The 21,216-nt window shown below is 40.0% G+C and overlaps 1 protein-coding gene across 3 annotated transcripts in view; it reads right to left on the bottom strand.

Moving 5' to 3' along the window:
- spock1 (SPARC (osteonectin), cwcv and kazal like domains proteoglycan 1) overlaps positions 1-21,216 on the bottom strand; it is a 98,308-nt gene that overhangs the window by 24,782 nt on the left and 52,310 nt on the right. For all 3 annotated transcript variants that reach the window (XM_028589622.1, XM_028589623.1, XM_028589620.1), the window contains 2 exons: positions 13,046-13,126; positions 1,110-1,224 (listed from right to left, as the gene is read on the bottom strand). In XM_028589622.1, the coding sequence (XP_028445423.1) occupies positions 1,110-1,224; positions 13,046-13,126 (196 nt within the window). The remainder of the gene's footprint in view (positions 1-1,109; positions 1,225-13,045; positions 13,127-21,216) is intronic.

Below are 21,216 nucleotides of genomic sequence, written 5' to 3'. Positions count from 1 at the left end.
AGCAGTGAAGAACAATGATGATTTATCTCCTAGAAAAACATGCTGCAACATACTGTAGAGTATATTAGCTGTATTTCCCAACATCTGTTTGCAAATATCTTGAAGGCAACAAAGTTTGGATTTTCCCTCTGAGAGGACACTTAATACGTGTTATGCTAATTACTGCAACTAATTTAACTCGTAGATCAAATAAGACCATGGTTCAAAGATTCTGTAAGTGATGCTGTTGGGGAAATAAAGATTTTAGGTGAATATTTGACATATTGAGCAGCAAATAGGACTTGTAATTAATGCAATGCAAAGGAATAGATTCAACCAAGTATCTATGGAGCTAATGACTTGAGGAAATCAATTAAACACAAGAAAGAGACAACAAACATTCAAATGTCTTTTGGGGGACATGCTTCTTCAACTGAAAAATTAAAAAAGCTTAAAATTGGCAACATGACAGGGTTGAAAACACAAACAAATTTGGTGCTGACAGAGTCCAGAGAGCAAACAGATAGTTTGATTAAAATTAATTGGTGTTGAGAATATGTGTTTGTATGTCTGTCACTGAAGCAGATTGGGTTATTAGACACAGCTAACACACAAAACACAAAATGCTACTTTATTGCATGCTTCTGCTGGGTGTAATTTGTCTAACGTGCCCTGAGGGTCTAGCATATTGAAGTTCAACTATGGATAGTCATTTGGAGTTACAGGTGTTTACTTTCTTGAACTTAATAATAATTAAATTTTTAAGGAGACACAAAATTGCATTAAAGCAGCCACAACTCCACCATTTTGTTGTTAGGTAACACTGATGCTGAATTAACCTTAATGTTGTGTTTGGGGCCCTCTTTAAACACTCAAAAATAGACTCAACATTGTTTAACCGCCTTAATACATAATGACCTTTCCTAATTTTTTTGAGAATTACTCATAAACATGTTGCATTACTTCTGTTTGTGGTCTCAGAGACATCAGCTTTGAAGCATGGTGAAATACAGTGGGTTATCATACAGTATGCTCTACATATGTGAGTGGTGTTGAAGACACTTTTCACAAAGGGTTGCCAGTTCGACATATGGACACGAGGATCAAAATGCGACATTAATGGTTCTTACCTGTGAGTTGGCTGCTTGTGATTGGTGCAGATGGCTGTTTGGTAGTCATGGCTGACGCACACCTTGTGAGGAGGGCAGCGCACATTCAGACAAGGGTCCTTTGTAGCGTCTGGACCTACGGGGAGAGATCAGGGATAAACTTTTACTCTGAGTGGCAAAAATGAGTTAGTGGAAACATGCAGAGCAGGAGAATCAGCACAATGTAGTGCTGAAGTTGAAAGTTGATGCAGCAAAACATCAAGCTGTTCTTTTGGTTTTCCAGCTGGCAGATATTTGCGTTCTACTAACTGAAGCAGGAAGAAAAATAATGAGTTAGAGATAAAGACGGAGAAGAAGAAGAATCGGAAAAGGTATGAAGTAAACATTGAGTTTTCTGCTGTGTGAGCTACTTAATGAGGACTGTTTTCTGTGAGCGTTGACCCCATCTTTTTCAAAATCAATCTCCACAGTGACATCGCTGTCGCAGCCAGGCACAGCTGGCTGGTGTCCAGAGCGACAAAGGATCAAAGCAGCTCATTGACTCTGAGCATTGTGTCATTTCACACTAGGCTAACAGCACAAACCCACTTTTATTTGACAGACAGAAGAAAAGAGCAAAAATACAGAAGGCGGAGGAGGTGAAAAAGGAACAGTGACAGTAAAAGAGAGAACCAAGAGCACTGTGACAATGTGAGTTTAATGAAATGAGAAAGATTGGATGTTGAGGATGGATGAATTGATGTGAGAAGGAGATGAACGTGGAGGAGGAAGTCGTTCATTTTGGTCACTCCCTGGACAGTATCTTAAAGTCCAGGGAGGAGGACACTTACTGAGGGAGAGTCTAGTCGCCCTGAAGGGGGTGGGAGGTGTGGAGGTGCTTTGTCATGTGTGATGATCCTGGAGGTGGATGGTGGATGGAGCATGTTTGTTGTTGCTGGAGTATTATGGAAGCTGAGTAAAGGTGAAATAAACTAGCTTTGTTTTAGCTGCAGTTGAAGGGAATGGAGGAGAGGAAGTCTGAGATCATACTGATAAGGACTTAAAGAGATCTTGTTTGGGGAGTTTGAGTGGAGGTGCCCATAAGGTTTAAGGTATGTGCACACGGAGCACACTCGGCTCTGCTGGGAAGTTTGGCTGTGGTCTGACTGCTGTGGGAATATCATGACTGGAGGATAATCATTTTCAAATAGATCATCGCCTGAATCGGACAGCTTCATCTGCAGCGTGGGATCCATGGTGAGTTGATTCAATACAAGGTATACTGTAAATAGGCTTGACAGGTGATTAAAGGTGTGGTTGTGGCTTGGCTCTGCTCCTGAACCTAAGTTAACTTCATTAGTACAAATGAAGTGAGAGACCGGCCAACATCAGGCAGTGGACTCTGGACTGGTGGTCATGGTGACCTAAATTGTTCTCCAATCCTGTCAACCAGATACAAGCCAATCACAAAGTCTGAATCAGATATGTATTGAAGAAAGATGAAAGCCTGTACCAGCCAAAAAGCTGATAAATTAAGATCAAAGATAAAGTGGATTTCAAACCACATACAGAGACCACATGCTGTAACCATGGTAAACAAAGTATATAAAATTTATTTTAGTGATTTAAGACCGAGTACAGAGTGTACAGATCAAAGCCAGGTGTTATGTACAAATATATTAACATCATAAAATGAGAGTGGCCTTGTTTCCATTAGTGGCCTTATGGGTGGTGTTTGAGCCACAGCTGGTGTCTGCTGTGAGCATCAACTAGTTTCTGACCTGACCACACACTGCGCTGCAGTTTACATGCTGGTTTATCAGACAAGATGGCCGTTTTCTTGTCTCCGCTCGCAGTAACACTGTAAACAACCATCTATAAACACATTATATCAACATATCAACTCTTAAAATATGTAACTCTGAACATATCTGGAGATGACTAAGGATATAGGAGAGCTTTCTTTATCTTTGTGAATAAACACACACAATAAAGATGGTGGAGCTTAGATAGTGCACTGCCCACATCTGTCATATAACTGAGCAACACACTCATTTCCTTACAATCTGTAAAACCCATACACAGATACAAAAACACATTACACGCCTATGTGCCCTCTCATATTCTCCAGAATGCAAAGAGATGATACGTCAACTGTCCTCCTGATAGCTGTCTGATGTGCTGTGTGTTTCTATTGCCCGCTTATTTGGATCTGTCCTCACCTCCATCTATCAGTGCTAGAGGAAACCCATCTTATTTCACTTTGCTGCAGAATGACTTTATCACTGCGAGGAAATGAGAGATGAAGGGAGAGGACAGGAGGGATCGGGGAAAAAGGAGGCTCGTATCTGGTTGACAGGATTGGAGGACAATTTAGGATTAGTGTGTGACCTCCACTCACAAATTGGAAATCAAACACACACATTACAAATGAGCAAGTCGGTTTATGCAGCTACACACACAAGAACACAGAGCATCGCATGTAGATGATTACACGGATACAACTTTCTCATACATATAAAGAAAAGTTAATTTGGAGAGACAGTGATGCTCTGAATGTGAAATTGTTTTTCAGCTGAAGTGATTTGAATATTTATGGTATCTATAGGAGGAGAGGAGAATAGAAGAGAAAGAGAGAAGAGAAAAGAAGGGAGAATAGAAAATGAAACGATGAAGATGGAGAGGAGGAGGCAGGGAAGAGAACAAAATGGAAGAGTGTAGGGTAAAAGAGAGTTTTATCCATCTATTTAAAGCTTGAGTGAGCAGCATTGGCAGTTAAACCAGCCAATCAATTGTAATGCAGGAGCACTGCAGCACACTCTTTCACTTCCCTCAATACGAGTCTCTCATCTCCTTTTATTGTCCTCTCTTCTTTCTAATCTTGAGTATGACTTTATTCTCATCCGCATGTGTGTGTGTAAATGAGTCAATATGCATGAGCAATATAACTTGACATGCCTTATTGCATATCTATTCATTCCAAAGTGCCAAGTAGAACTCATTTTCACACCAAAACCATATTTTTACCTTACAAATGTTATTGATTTGTGTAAATGAACAAGGTTGTCTGCTGCTGATAAGACGTTGCCAAATGTGTAAATAATTTTTAGTGTGTGTGTGTGTGTGTGTGTGTGTGTGTGTGTGTGTGTGTGTGTGTGTGTGTGTGTGTGTGTGTGTGTGTGTGTGTGTGTGTGTGTGTGTGTGTGTGTGTGTGTGTGTGTGCATGAGGTAAATATTATATTTCTTCTTCAAACACTGATTAATGGAGAAACTGTGGAGACTCCTTTAAAACTGATTGCTGATAAGGGAGAAAAAAACTATAAGGTTACAAGTACGGGTTGTGAGCAGCAGTGGGCACTCAAACCACCACTACCAATTTGTGTAGCCATTGTCCTTAGCCATATGTTAGGTTGACTGATGACCCCTGGGTGCTGCAGTCAGTAGAGGCGAGACAGAAGGAAGAGTTGGCAGAGCTGTAGCTGAGGATAGTGAGGTCACAAGACAACAGCAGATCATAAACAAATGAACACAAATGTCCCCAAGATGGGCACATTTACACTTCTCTACGTCTGAAACTGACACAGATTGGTGCTGGTTGTCGTTTTCAAACTAACTACTACTAACTACTAACTACTAAACTATTTTGTGGTATAAGATCTTTAAATGAATGTATTTCAGTCAGAGACCATTTATAGCAAATTGTCATTAGGAAATGCTCTTTAATGAAGCTCTAAAAGAATCTGAGCAGCAATGAGGATTTGGCTGGGAGAACTAATCCGCCAAACACATACCTGAACATCAAATTTGATTTAATAATACCCAGACAATTATCACACAAAGCACCTACAGACGCTGCGATAGTAACAATTAAAGTGATTGCATGTCACACGTGGACCTAATATTAGATCCTTCTAACGCCATTAGATTGATAACTGATTCAAGCAGAGACACCGAAGCAGCTGATGCCAGTCAGCTAATGCAAGTGACTTCAGTGTTCTGCATAAACTGAAGCTGTGCTCAATTTGTGATTAAAATTCACAGTTTAAATTAATTAAATTCTAAATCCATTACATAAAAGTGACATGATATTGACAGTATAATCTATGTGCAATATATACTGCTGTTATTTTATTTTATCGCACAATAAAACTATTACATTAATGAAAAGTTTTACATTAATGAAAAGTTATCTTTCATATAGAACTCAGCGGGTTTTTTATAACGGTTCTTTATCTAATTGCAAAAGTTTAGTTTGTGGTTTACCACAAGGAAGTTGCTTGGGTCCTCTTTTGTTTTCGGTTTTTATTAACGATTTGCCCTTAACTGTTAAAAAAGCATCAATGACAATGTTTGCAGATGACTCAACTGTTTACTATGCTTCAGATTCATGTGATAAAATTAATCATGTTCTGTCTAAAGAATTAGATTCGGTGTATAAGTGGGTTAGTGGAAACAAATTAGCATTAAATATATCCAAAACAAATAGTATGATCATCGGATCAAAACAAAAATTTATGCTAGGATCGGAATTAAAGTTACAAATAGCCAGACAAAGAGAAGTAGAAAAGGCTAAACTGTTAGGTTTGGTTATTGATAGTAGTCTCTCATGGACAGAACACATAAATACGATTGTTAACAGAATAGGATGTGGCATTGCAATAACAAAAAAATGTTGTCAATATGTAAATCAGGAAACTTTAAAAATAGTAACAGAGTCATTAATATTATGTCATTAGTCATATTGCACCGAGGTGTGGTCCTCTGCAAGTAAAAAGGACTTAACTAAAATTCAGGTCGCGCAAAATAAAGCAGCAAGACTTGTACTGGGCTGCTCAATTAAAACAAGTAGAGATCAGATGTATTCCACTCTTTCATGGCTCACTTTACACCAAAGAATAACAGTTACTTCAGGTACTATGATATATAACACATTGACAATGAAAATCCCGATTACTCAGTTTAATCAATTAGTGTATTGCAACTCCGTGCATAATCATAACACTAGAAAGGCAAATACTGGTCATATAACAATCCCTTATCCAAAAACTAATTTTATGATGAAAACTGTCCTGTATAGAGCTATTGTCATCTGGAATAACATTCCTATTGAAGTGCGTCAGCTTTGTAATAAGCAGTCATTTAAAAGAAATCTTAGATGTTTTGTGTTGATGTAGGTTTTTATGTTTTTATTAAAGTAATTATATTAATATTGTATTAATATTTAGTCCTACTATGAATGGAAACTAGATTGTATATATGTATGTGTTTGTGTATGTATGTATAGATATGAAATGTGTATATGCGATTTGGTTATGATTGAAATGTGTATATTGTTGTTGTAATGTAATTTTTTTAGAATGGACCCCAGGGAGACTAGCTGATTGCATAGACTTTCAGCTAATGGGATCCTCAATAAACAAACAAATAAATAAACAAATAAATAAACACTAGTAATGTAGGTAGTAAGTAAGTTGTAACCATTTGACAGCTGTCTTTTAGGACTGATGTGCCCATGCACAGTGCAGACTTGTGAGACTTTTACAATCAGACTTTGTCCATGTCAACAGATTTTGAAAGTCTGATTGTAAAAGTCTCACAAGTCTGCACTGTAACTGTGGTAATGGCTGGAAGGCAGAGAGAGGGCAGTATGATGGGCCACGCCTACATGCACAGAGTAACAAAGCTATGATTATGAGACATAATGGTTAGGAGAGCTGGTGACTTGTATGACAATTAATAAAACCATATACTGTACCTTTACGTATCCATTTACATGTACACAAAGAGCTTACGGGTCTCTTATAGATGAGATACATACACACCTAGTATATATATGGACATCATTTTCACACAAGATTGATGAAAAAATTATCTTCATGTTCAGCCGATGAAGCTTTTGTGTCAAAGTATTATTTTTCTTAGATGGAGCACAACTTTTGATTTCAGGTGGGAATATATTTTCTTTTCAGTATTTGCTGTACTCGCTGAGCATGAGCTACCAACTATGGAGTATATTGATTCCCCCAGTATATAAAGGCAGATCTGACCAGATGGTAGCTGTGATGATGCTGGGTTTGCAGCAACAGCAGCGCTTTCAACGCATGCTGCAGCACAGCAGTGAAATGTACAACACCTCTCTTGTGCCCCTATTGTGGATAAAGTCGGTTCCTATATTGACTTCTATCACCTCCTTCTGTTCCTCTATCTATCCAAGGCCACAGCTCAGAGCCCACAGGGAGTCACAGAACAAACACAGGCAGCCAGAGTAGAGCTAGATACATACTGTTGGCATGGAAGACCCATTCCCATTCAGCCCAGTGCTTCTGTATGTACTAAAGTTCAATAGAACATATTAAAATCAAGCTTTCAAACACTGGATATTTGATTTCGGAATGAAAATTCTTCTTCATGGCAGATTAACTGACTCGTACACTTGACCTGCCAGTGTGTTTTTTTTTATATGTGTTATATATCTTTCTCGTCCCTTTGACTACTGAAAAAAGTTGGAATGAAGACTGAAAGTTGTATGACATGGACATCATTAAATCACTGTCAGTGCTTTTTTAACATTCTTTGTTTAAATGGATATTCTCAATGGGATACTGTAAGGGAATTCCAGCGTGCAATACTTTGTAATACACAATGTCAAGGTTTTGATCCATCCCTCACAGGGAACATGTAGAATCAGTCTACTTATTCATTAAGGCAAGCTGCACATATGGCAGTTTATTGTCTACAGTGTCCAACAAATCCTTCTTTGAAAAGTTCCTGGATAATCTAACCCTGAACATTACTTCCAGCCATTTAATTGTTGCAAAACTTCAAGTGGATTCCAGGCAGAAAAGCACATTATACTTGAAGCTGTAAAACGTTAATACAATTAAAGTTGACAGTAAATTGCCCTACTCATCCCCTCCTCGAGTCCCGTCTCCTCGAGAATTGTTCTCCCTCTTTCTTTACTCTTAATGTTGCTAAGGAGACAGGAAAAAGTGGCTCGAGAAGAGAAGGGTAAGATTAAACACTCTTCCCGTGCCCCCTAATGCTGGATGGAGGCCAAAATGGAGTGCAGTGACTGGATAATAAAGATAGTCAGAGTCCAATACAAGAGGCCAACAAGCCCTGTCAGAGAGTAGAGGGTGACTTTAAATTAATTGCTGCGGAGCGGGACATGGGTCAACGGTGTGTTTTCGTAATCTGTGTGTACAGTATGGGTGTGTATGCTCCTTTATTGACAACGCGCTCCATTGCTCTCCATTGTTCGCTCTCCCCAGCCACTGTTTCTAATAGCAAATAAACAAGTTTGAAATTAAATAAACAAGAGCTTCAACAACCATTCCCAGAGGACAGTTCCTGTTATTAGAAAAATGAGCATCGCTTTCAGGCTCTGATAAACTAATTAGAAAGGTGCTTCTTCTCTTTTACCTGGGGTGCTACAGAGAAAAACAAGAGATGAAGCGAGAGAAAACAGAAAGACAAACAGATCAGAAGGAGATAAAAACCGCCTTCTCTCTGCTTTGTGAACGTTCCTCAGGGTCGGACTGTTTGGCCTATGGGAGGCACTGGAGCAATGGACGACAGCTAGAAATGATGGAGGGATGAAAGCACAGAGAGGGCCTCGGGGAGGACGTAGTGATAGAACGGATTCACCATCCATAAAATTAATTATTGAAAACATGGGGAAATCATATTATTGTGGATGTAACTGGAATGGAGAAGATAAACAGGCTGTGTCGGTTTGAATGCCAGAGAAGAAGCCACAGTGGCTTACGGGAGAAAGGCATCTGGAGAGAGAGAAAGGCTATTGACTATCGCTTACAAACTGAATATTCATTACTGCCACACAACCAATATACATAACATAATTTATTGTAAAAAGCCCTGAAAAAGGATGTTTTGTGAAGCTGCTGCTGGCAGCAAAGCATTTTTAAAGCAACTTTATGAAAGCAAATAATCAAACAGACTTTGAAGACAGCTTCAAAGCAAAAGAGCAAAGATGCATTTAAGGACAAGATGCACACAAAAACAAAACATTCATTTCAGGTGGAAGTTGCTAATTGTTACAGTCTGAATAAAGTTGTACATAAACTTGCTTGAAGCGTGTTTATAAGGCTTCCTCTCAGTGAACCTTCCCTGAATAAATAAAGGTTAAAAAAAATCATCACGGTGAGATGAGAGAGCAGGAGTTAAATAGAATATGCATGAAATTGGCTTGGTAGGATGAACATGCACACACTAACGGCTGATAAAGACACTGGAGTCGCTAGTTGTGTCCACCCTCACAAAGAAAGAACAGGAAGTTAGCCGAAACAAGCAAGGCAGTAAAACCAGGCTGTAAGGTCTTCATCGTGGCTAACAGGTCAGCGTATGTGGTATACAAAGATTTTTATTTCAACATGTTATCTCTTGCTACCTGAAATTCAACAATAATACCGGGCTTCTACAGGAAAACTCACCCAACTTTTGGCACATTTCACTGTGTAAGGATAACTTCAACGGTCCATGTTTTAACAAGACTGAAGGTGTGACTCAAACCTCATCCGTGTGAATATGCTGGACCATTTGTGCAGTCTGCATTTATTTGCCCCAAATGTACCAACTGTCCAGAAGTCAGCTGTAAGATAGCAAACAATGGACACACCAGCCATGTGCGTGGGAGTGTGTCTGTGTGTGTATGTGTGTGTTTGTCAGCCTCTGACTAATTTAAAAACTCACCAGAAACTTTACCTCTTTCTGTTACCTTCCTCCAGTCTCTCTCCCTTTACCTCTCGTCTCTGTACGTCTATAAAGTTGAGTCATAAAACTTTGGGAAACATCGCCGCCCAGTGGGAATTTGTGACTATGTGGTGTTCCATTGAAAAGGAATCACGTGTCTTTCCATTGCCTTTGTATGCAATCACGCAACCTCTAAAATTCACTTTACGTTCTGTCTGAACACACAGTAAGAGTTTACAGCCATGCTAAATGTTCTGTGAGGCTGTACACAGCACTGCTTTGAGTTATAGCATCAGCATGCTAACATGCTCACATTTACAATGCTAACACGCAGATGTTTAACAGGTATAATGTTTACCATGTCCTCTTGCTAACATTTTCTAATTCACATTAAACACAAAGTACAGCTGAGGCTAAGGAGAATGTCATAAACCAAAGTAATGGACAAAGTGAAATGTTGACCTGATTATGGCGCTAGAACAAAAGTCATGGGATCACCAAAGTTATTTCAATTCATCCTCTGGAGACCAAAAATGTCTTTAACAAATGTTGTGCCAATCTGTTAAATAGTTGTTATATAACAACATAATAATAATACACATAATACACCATCCCTTCCTGCAGCTGTGCAGGAAGGGATGGTGTTTTTTCTTCTCATTCAAGATTTTATTTTGCACCAGTACAATGTCAAGTGGTCTCTTTTCTTTTGCTTTAAAAAAATAAGATCCCCCAGGCTCTTAAACTGACCATGTGCTGCTGCTGCTGCTGCCAGACAAGGAGTTTGTGTCAGTTTGACCTTTATTCAATTTTAGGAGAGCTCCTGATGAAAGACCACATGCTTGACTTACAGCCTGATTCTTTGTCTCGTTGACACACTACTTCTTTTTGCTCTGTCCTCCCACGCAAGCAAGCATGCACGCACACACGCACAGGTGGAAGACAGACCTGACCTCTTGCCTCACCTTCAGTGTCAGGGATAATTAAATATTTTTGCACTGTCCCAGGCATTCATTAATCTGAAGCTGAAGGGTGTGTGTGTGTGTGTGTGTGTGTGTGTGTGTGTGTGTGTGTGTGTGTGTGTGTGAGCATGCTCCTCTACCTCCATCTACTCGACTTTCCAGCTATCACCCTCTTAATGACTATCTTTAATGTAAGAAACAATACAAACAACCATACCTGATATGACATACCAAAGCTCTGTGTGTCCATTAGATCATCCTCTTACCTAAAGCATGCCTCTATTCACCAGACCAGACTCATATATTCATAGTTCTGTAGCCAGCTACATAGTCACTTTATCCAGATTTAAAACCCCTTTTGAATCGCCTCTTTCTTTATATGTTTTTTAAAGGAAAGCCCTTGTGCTGAACTAAACTCATTATGCCCCCAGCAAGAATACTACACCACACACTGACTAGACAAGGGTCGACAACAGAAGAATGGAAAGTTAAATGTAATTCAAAATCTCACAGTTTGCTCCATTTAAAGGGAAAATGGGTGAGGCTTATTTGCATCATATAGCACACAACGGGGCAAACACCAGCAACTACATTTCTACATTCTTCTGACATTTCTGGCTTCCACAACTCACTGCCTGACGTGTTCACTCTTTTTCAGAACAAAAGCACTCTCAATAAAAAAAACATGTGCTCTTTGAATCTCTGAATTGCAGCTTTCTACGAGAGAGCAGCATTCCCTGAGACATAGCCCTTCATATTGTAACTGTTTTATCAGAGCTGATCAGAAAATCTGTAAATAACTAAAAATAACCAAACCTTCACCACAGACACCAACAGCTGTGATTGGACTGAGCCAGGAACATGAAGATGCACTGGGAAAGTAACGCTATTCATTCAGGCTGAATCTCACAGCAGCACAACATGACTGCAGCTCTATTTGTAGATTTATCTAGGCTTTGATACTGTGGATTACTGTATGTTACCGTGCAGCTTATCTCCCATTGAATTAGATCAAAACATGTGTAATTGGTTTTGTAATTACCTAACGAGCAGAACACAATGTGTGCATCAGTCGCATTTCAATTTGCATTTGATTTACCAATTGGTTCCCTCTTTACTTTTTAATTTGCCAACTCATCAATTCATTTCAGCAGTTAGCCGTAGCCTTGTGTTTTTCACCATGACAGAATACACACTTAAGGGATTAATTGATCCATTTTATATTACCTTTTGCAAACTTTTTTATTTGGCTATTTATGAATCACTATAAAATTGCCTATTTTCTGATTAATTGTTTCTGTGTACATTTTTAAACTATTTTATTTTATTGTTACAGTATTATCACACAAGAAGTAAAGTAGTAAATACATGAATAAGATCCTAGGTAGTATAAAAAGTAAAAAAATAAAAGACATAATTAAAAACTGACCCAAGTAGCCAAAGTGGGCAGAATACATTTTCCATGTACTGTAGAAAAATCAAATTCAATTTTTTTTATCTCTTTCTGGTTACTGAGAATACGATTTTTAAATGTATTTCCTGTTACCCTTGGTAATCTCAAGTAAACAATATTGCACAGGATTTCAGCCCACTACACCCACGTTAGCTTGTTAAATTCTGCTAAGCTGCAAGCACAAACACCAGAACTGACATGTATGCTACTGTGGGAATCTTTATACCACTATCTCACTGCCCACTTGCTTAATCTCAAATTCCAATTTCCTGTGTTAGCCTGCACTAACAGACCATGTTAGTACTGCAGCTAACCCTGGAAAGAGCTCCATGTTACTGACTGCTAGCTTTGATCATCCTGTGTGCATTCGCCATGCTCTATCTGGTTCAGACAACGAGCTGTAAGCTTGGTTATCTCTCTCTTCCACACTGACATCTCTGCACACAACCTGAGACAGGGTGGAGAATTAATTGCGCTAAACACTGCTGTATTATACCCGCCATTTTATGGGATGTGCAGCTGAGACAGCCAAATAATTTAAACTCAGTGTAAAGTGATGCTACAGTCTGTTGTGGAACATCAATGGCTGGCTATCAGATCATTTATTTCTCATTAAACCTAGTAATCTGTGATGATCTGTCGCTGGATCTCACTATTATAATGCAAATAGATCAGCACTCAGAGCATTATAGCCCAACAGCACAAAGAGTATATTAGAGTTAAATCAGATTTGTCAAATCAGCTGTAACAACAGGATGGTTACAAACTTTTGGCTGCATGTTGGCTGAAGCTATTTCTTCCAGTCACTAAAAAACCCTCCCCACCCTCATGAAAATGATGTTGCCCAAACTCACCATCCTGTACTGTCTTCTTGGCTGAGCTAGGGTGAGCTTTAGTTCCTGGGTCTCCATAGCTGCTAGGTTCGGCCTCTCGTTCTAAAGAAAAAAAATCGCATAATAATTACAATAGTTCATACACGCTTAAAAGAGGTGAAATACATTTATTTGCGTTAAAAGAGAAGATCGATACCATTGTTATGTCTGTGCATTAATGTAGCTCAGGAAACAACTAGCTTAGCATAAATACTGGAACGAAGGGGAAACGGCTACCATGGCTGTGTCTAAAGCTGCAAAGTGACACAAACATATTTTTTCTTGTCTGAAAAGAATAATCATCGCAGCATCATTACGAGCACAAAAAAAGTAGACTCAGCCAAGGGAAAGTAATGCACCTATCCATCTCGATAAAAAAACACTAATCCATCCTCCCTCTTACAAACACACACACACTGCATTACAACAACCCATATGGAAGCAGGCCAGTGGTGGCAGAGCCTCGGGGTGGGAGCAGAGCAAACACTGAGGTACAGAGAGTTTGTCATGTCTGTCTGTAGGCTGTGACATTAACACCCTGAGATGATTAACTCCCAAACTCATCCATCTCCTGTATTTATCAGCGAGCATGGCTTTTGAGCAAGGACTGAACATGGACTCTATACAGTGACCAGGAAAGGGTGTGTGTGTGTGTATGTGTGCATGTATGTGTAGCAAAAGTTAACTTTGTTTTTTGTCAATACCCCCTCTATTTATTATTCTTTCCTCTCTCGATCCTCTTTGCCAGACCTCTCTCCTCCTCATTATTGGATGACTTTCTGATCTCTGAGTTATCCTCTGTGCAGACAATCTCTCTCAAGTGCTCTCTGTGGGCCTTGTGTATGTATATCTGTGTGAATCTTCTCCCTCGAGACTCTCTGATGCCACTGTCACTTTCACAAGCTGGCATTTAGCCTGAGGGCTTGTGCTATGATCGCTGGCAACGGCTGTCTGCTCAATCACATCCTCTGAAGTTTATTTATCCTAGTTTACAATGATCATCGGAGGCTTTATTGTCTATGGGCAGGGTTAGGGAGTAACGGAATACAAATAACGGGATTAAGTTCATAAATACAAATAATGAGTCATTTTTATCCTCTAAAGTTGTTTGAAATGGTTCATGAGAACAGCCTGGAATTGAAGTGTTTTTAAGACCCGCCCCTCTACCCTGACCTCCTCTCTACGCGGTCCAAAGCGCTCTTATACAGCAGCAGTCAATGTGGTGCATAGAGCAATAAATATGTTGAATACATACAAATTACAGTGCTTTCAAGCCGGGGAGTGGAGTTCACTTCCTGAGGAAAGACATGTGTTCCTTCTGCAGGTGTGTTTTAATCCAAACCACAATCTTTTTTCTAAACTCAACTTGTCGTTTTGGTGCCTAAACTTAATGTTGTCGCTGCATGCCGCTCCCTTTTTGTCGACTAAACTCAACTGCCACGGCCCCTTAAAAGGACCGTAATCTCGCGGTGCCCTGTAGCACAAAGGGCAATATCAAAACACACATACAATCACACATATTCAGCTGATTGATTCCCATTTATGTTAAGACTCAACACTGTGAGCGCTCACTCCTCTGAAAGACCATGATAAGAGCTTAGCCGAGCGTCATTGATATTGAGTCGTTTTTCATGATGTGGCCAACAAGCCATTCAAATCAAAGCAGTAAACAACGTTTGGAGAGCGAGCTACAAACCCTTAGCACATTACACTGAAATGAGATATTTGTTCTTGCTCCAGCTCACACTCCATTTAATACACAGACCTGAGGTGCTCACTGTTGTTTGTTGTCCAATCTGTCTCTTTTCTTATCAGTTTCTCTCTTCCTAATTCTTTTAGCTCCTCAAGGCGCAGATCAAAGACGGTTATGTGAGAATGTATTAAAAAGCAGTGACTGAGTTTGGGGAGATTAAAGATGGACCGGTGAGGGATGGGAACAGGCAGACAGTGTATCTTCGGAGAGATAGAGGCTTAGTGAGTTGAAGAAATAGCTGATGAAATATATAACAACGACGGACATTCTGCTGGGAAAACACAATGTCACGTCTAATCAGGCTGATTGGCAATTTGGAAGCTCCAGATTTTCGCGGCTTTGTTTGTTGCTGCTACTGCCGAGCCAGAGTTCATCACGAAAGGCTTCTGTTTCAGCTGCCAACACGGCTCCCATGGCAACCACTTATTCACTACGTAATCTAATTAGGCAAACGGACAGGATTGGTAAACACCTGAAAATTGTGAACTTAACTTGTATTGTCTTTGTCTTTCGGTCTTTGTCTGTTTTCTAAGCATTGGTTGCCAGTTTGACTCTCCTGTGCTCTACTGGACTGGCTGTGATTATGGGGCACTGCCTGCCATTTGTAATCCTCCCTTTGAGTCCCCTCTCTGGATAATGTATTGCTATCACAGCCTCACAAATGTGTTGGGCATACCCATACACAAGGATGAAATAGCCAGAATACTGATTCTAACATTGGTCTTGCTGACAGAACAACTGTTATCTGCTGCCAAGGACTCTTTCTTCCCTCTTGTCTCTGAGCTCGGGCTTAAAGGCCTTTTCAAGGCAATTCTCCAACCATTACAGATGGGTACAAGCAGAAAAGACTGATACAAATCAGAGTCTAGAAGAAGGCTGAGCTGACCTGGAGGACACATGGTTGTAACATGTTGCAGCATTAAGTGAGTTTATATGGCTAGAAAAGCAGCCGGTTGTTATCATATAACCGCACAGTTAAAGAAGCAAAAAGCTGTTCATGTAAATGACAGAAAGTGTGGTTATATAGTCACTTTAGCTTGTGTGAGCGAGTGTATTGAGATTGTTTGACAGCAGGTATTTGTGCCTTCTTGTAAAAGGAAAAATTAAAAGTAAATGTCAGGAAATGGCTGATATTTTAGTGACTATAAAGGCAACCTTTGTCACTCCACATTGCTCTACTGTAGTCATTCACAGGTTGCCGGAGAGCGAAATCAACAAGTGTATGAATGTGTGTGTGTGTGTGTGTGTGTGTGTGTGTGTGTGTGTGTGTGTGTGTGTGTGTGTGTGTGTGTGTGTGTGTGTGTGTGTGTGTGTGTGTGTTTGTGTGTGTGTGTGTGTGTGTGTGTGTGTGTGTTCATATTCCTTTTTGCCTCAACAATTTAAAGGTCCCATGACATGCTGCTCTTTGGATGCTTTTACATAGGCCTCAGTGGTCCCCTAATACTGTATCTGAAGTCTCTTTCCCGAAATTCAGCCTTGGTGCAGAATTACAGCCACTAGAGCCAGTCCCACAATGAGCTTTCCTTAGGATGTGTCATTTCTGTGTCTGTAACTATTGAGGAGGAGAGAGGGGGTGCAAGGTGGAGGGTGGGGGTGTGGCCTTGACCAACTGCCACTTTTCTCGTTTGAAAGCCATGATGTCTCTCTCCCATGGGTTTGCCAAATTCTCTGGGCGGGCAAAGCAGAGAAAGGGGAGGTAACCTTGCTCCTTATGACCTCATAAGGAGCAAGATTCCAGAACGGCCCATCTGAGCTTTCATTTTCTCAAAGGCAGAGCAGGATACCCATGGCTCGATTTACACCTATCACCATTTCTAGCCACTGGGGTACCATAGGCAGGCTGGGGGAACGCATATTAATGTTAAAAAACCTCATAAAGTGAAATTTTCATGCCATGGGATCTTTAACTAATTTTAGCTTGAAATACATATCAAATAGGTTCTCTTGTGAAGGTTTTTCACCATTGAAGCAATTTACTTATAGTTTAGTATCTTTATGAGGCCCAATGCCTACCTGAACTTGGAAAAGAAAATTCTGGAGGTTTCAACTACTTTGTTAGTCCAGATGTGATTTAAGTTGGTACACAGGAAGGCAACTGAGCAATCTCCATTCGCTTTGAAAGGTCCAGCAAAAGAATATAAGTGAACCTTGAGTTTAGATTATTTTTCAAATTTCTTTGAAAATAATTCTGACAAATTACTTGTCTTTAGTTTTAGTGAAATCACCTTATTCGAAATTTGTATCTTACTTAACAGTACATTCTGTGTTTCACTATGCATGTTTAGGTAAAGAGTATTTGAAAACACAACCTTATCATTGTTTTTTCCCATGAGCTCTAGAGCACCATGGGTAAATGTCACTGTTTGACAAAGAAACGCTGAATGACAGATTGCATAGAGTTACAGAAGCTAGTGGAATGAAAGCTGATATAGGGACTTAGGGCTCTCTATGGTAAAACCCAGCTGTAACAACAATAAATAACTTCTCCCTCATTGGGCAGTGAGTTGATGCACCATGAACATGAAGCCCTGATCTGCGTACAGCAGATGCCTGTTTAATCCACCCACGGGGCGAGCTGGGCTGCCTGGGACAGAGGCCAGTGTCACCCCCACACACCTACCTCCTTACAGAGCTATAGAGCATTCAGCATTAAAGGGGTGGTAGAATGCAAAACCGAGTTTACCTTGTCATAGTTGAATGACGACAGTTCGGTGGGTAAATAGGGCATACATCGAACCTCAAAATCCCATTGACATCCCTTTCCTATGCAAATCTCACAATTTGAAACTGCTGCTGAAAACGGGCGAATCTCAACAAAACTAATAGTTGACGTCAACTTGGTGGCTGTACCTTATTTGGCTCTAGTCTGTACCTTTGTCACGCCCCAAAATTTGCATACACCACTGATCTGAGGACAGCTGGTCGCAATCTAGCTCAGGTTTATACATTGTTCGTGTGCTATTTCATTACTAAATTCATCTCAGAAATTTTATACAACTTGTTCAAATATGGGCTGTTTTAAAAAATTGATGGCTAATTGCAAATTTGGTAAGACTGTACAGTGACAGTGACAGCGGCCAGTGCATGCCAGGGTTGCTGCCGCGGCGGTCGGCCTGCCTACTTTCACAGACCCACTGTGAGCTAGCTGGAGCTCTATAAGGATCTCACACACGAGCTGCAAGCTGCGCTGTGTACTTTAGAAAGAAGAAAGTTTGGAAGTTTTTCAAGGATACTGAAAATGAACCACGGTCGTAAATGCAGTGTTCCAGGCTGTACAACGGAATACTGGCCCAGAGAAAGCAAGTTTAGAACCAGTAGATATCGCACAATGGAGCGGGACGTGTGGATCTAACGCAGTGGCGCAGAGGACGTGCCTGTCGGCTTCACTCTCCGCTAAATGTCCCCGCGATGAGACACTCAACTAGCTACAGGGTGAGTTGTGATTCCTTGTCTGGAAGTGGAGTTTTTTTTATGTACCAAGGGTAACGTTACAACAACACTAGTTGTAATGAAAGTGTCAAAACTTTGCATTGGTGTGTGTATGTGCGCGACACACTGGAGGATGACTAAACTGTAACTAAACTGTGTCTCTGGTGCTTTGTACAGTAACATTAGTTCATGAGTTTATGTGTCGGGGCAGAAATTAAGTTTGAAGCCAGGCAGGGATATTTTCTCGGTGGTTGTTCCAGTCATTCACCAGGCATGTCTGAGCATGTGTGTAGTCTAACGGTAACGGTAACAGACAGTGTGAAAGGTGGCGCGGAGAAAAAAAGGGATTATGTTGCTGTGCAGTGTGTGTGTGTGTGTGTGTGTGTGTGTGTGTGTGTGTGCATGCTTTGCTCAACCAATCAGCGCGCAGCTCATCGAAATATTCATGAGCATACTATATAAGGCAGAAAAGCTCTTGTTTCATATAGGGCTATTTAACAGGGTTACGGGTTGCATTAGGGCGCATAGAACATCACCCGGGCCATTTTCCGCCCAACCAATGTTACATACCCTATTTGGAGACCTTAAGGAACTGTGTGAAATACCCTATATAACCATTCTATCACCCCTTTAAGCACAACATGTACAGAGGCTAACAGGTTAACCATCCATGACTGATAGACAGGTCAACAAGCTGTCACCATGGAAACAAGTTCATGTGGCAAAGGATTCTCCAATCTGTCCTCACACGTGACGAAGACGAGAATGGCTGTAATATTTCAACACGTTCTCAAACCCAACTCCTGACATGCAGCACAAACCCTTTTTTAACACTCTGGGTACACCTTTGGCATCAATTTTCAACGTGCAGGGTAGTTTGACTTCAACATGGGGTTTACGTTGTGAAGTCAAACAAAACTACTTGGTTAGGTTTAGGAAAAGACCATGATTTGAATTAAAATAAGTATGTTTGTTACGTAACTTACAAACATGACGTTGACGTTTGCTTTCACACAGGACACGTACAGCAGTCTCCTGGGTGAAAGTCCTGTTTGTTGTTTGTCGCCCTTTATCATCTTACAGAGCTGTGGTCGAGCATTTTCTCTGAGCGTCTAATATTGCTGTGGATGTGTTTACATTGCAGTTAGTTGAAAGCCCGGTCCGTTTCAAGCAGATGCAAAAGGGTGCCTTGTGCGACGGTGTCAGACGGTGAGGGCCACTGACAAATATGCCGAATTTGACAAGTTGGGAGTGAAAACTGGTTGAACATTTAAGTACGAGGTGTAATTCATTTAATGACCCTTTAATATCACACATTGTGCATTTTGACCAAAGGAGAGGAGAGTACCGTTTCAAGAAATGTACAGGCTACAGGCAAAGTTTTTTTTTTTTTTTTTCGTCCTGTTTTATCCTGTTTTATATAGCAAATGTTAATAGTGTTTATCTTATGTCCTGTTATTGTAATTTATATCTGCCAAATGGGACTACAGATGGAAATTAGCATTTGGGCTACAATCTGGCACTTTTACGTGTACTGCTGTACATGTTCATTATATGTGCATTGTCCTTAAATAAATTAAAAAAAATATATAAATAAATTGAGTTTGAATATTTTGCAAAGCAAACATCAAAACCAAGCAAAAGTTTCATCATATTTTCTTAATCCAGCCAAATGCAAAGTATGAAATACTTTAATTACATAAGTAACTTTCCATCTTAGCCACAGAGATCTGACTAGCTAGAACCTGGAGTGATCAATACTGTCAGCTCTAGACCTGAATGACTGAATATGCAGAAAAGATTCCTACTGAGTTGCTGTGACATGGTGGAATTGTACTTTCTGACGGATGAAGAATGTGTAAGTAGAGCTAGAAGTTGTGAGTCTTTCTACTAAAGATTCCCTGAAGGGCAATATAAGCTGATGAAGGAAAATAGAGAAGAGACGAGAATACAATTACACCGGGGGAAGGTGATAACAATAACCAAACCTCGTAAAATATTAATCAAATATGGCACGACTAATAACTAATTCTGTCAGGATTTTTAGTGTGTGTGTATGTGTGTGTGTGTGTGTGTGTGTGTGTGTGTGTGTGTGTGTGTGTGTGTGTGTGTGTGTGCGTGTGTGTTTGTGTGCGTGTGTGTAAACGTCACAGTGGTATGTTGATTCACAGTCACCAATTGTTCATCATTATGTAATCTCCATCTGATGAACTCAAAAGAAAACTCTGGAGAAACCATGAACAGAAATGCAGGCATATAACGTGAAGGGGGAGAGATAGATGGCCCGAAAGTATGAAGAACAACTGAAACTGATGAGAGAATTTAGAGAAAGTGAGGGTAATGTATGTTTAAAGACATGGCAGAAGGGAGAGAGCTCTGTGACTGCAGTGAGGGTAACACACATAAAGCAGGGTTGCAGGGCACATTGTATTGCTGCATTAATATATTTTGTGGAAAGCAGCACTATATATAAGATTCTAAGTTTGGTAAATGGCCTGCCAGCGAAAAATTGACAGAAAATGTAACCTCCGCAGTATGCTAAATTTCAAAATAATTTGCATGTGAGCTTTGCTTATGCGGTATGTGCTCCTATGTTGCTACCACCCTATTATATAAACAATGTATATATGGAGACAAGAATGGAAACTGGTTTATACCATAAATGTTAACAGAACCAAATATATTCACATATGTTGCCATGAAAGCCATTCTACCCACACCATACTATTTAAAAGCATTTATAGACATCCTGTCATTTAAAATGCACTTACAGTATTACCTACATTTTACAGCAGTATAAGTGGTGGTGGAGCTTCTCAGAGCGCAAAAAAATATTTAAAAAAGGATGACCAAATATGCCAAATGATAGGCTTTTTCCAATTTAAAAACAAAACAGGCTACATCATCCAAAGGCAATTATCAAATCTACTGTCAAATGCAAATTACAGAACTAACAAAAAACAGAAAACAA

Source organism: Perca flavescens, chromosome 10, assembly GCF_004354835.1.
Source record: "Perca flavescens isolate YP-PL-M2 chromosome 10, PFLA_1.0, whole genome shotgun sequence".
In the NCBI taxonomy this organism is placed as follows: Eukaryota; Metazoa; Chordata; class Actinopteri; order Perciformes; family Percidae; genus Perca; species Perca flavescens.
The sequence above is the reverse complement of the archived record's forward strand: the minus strand, read 5'-3'. Positions and strand labels throughout refer to the sequence as shown.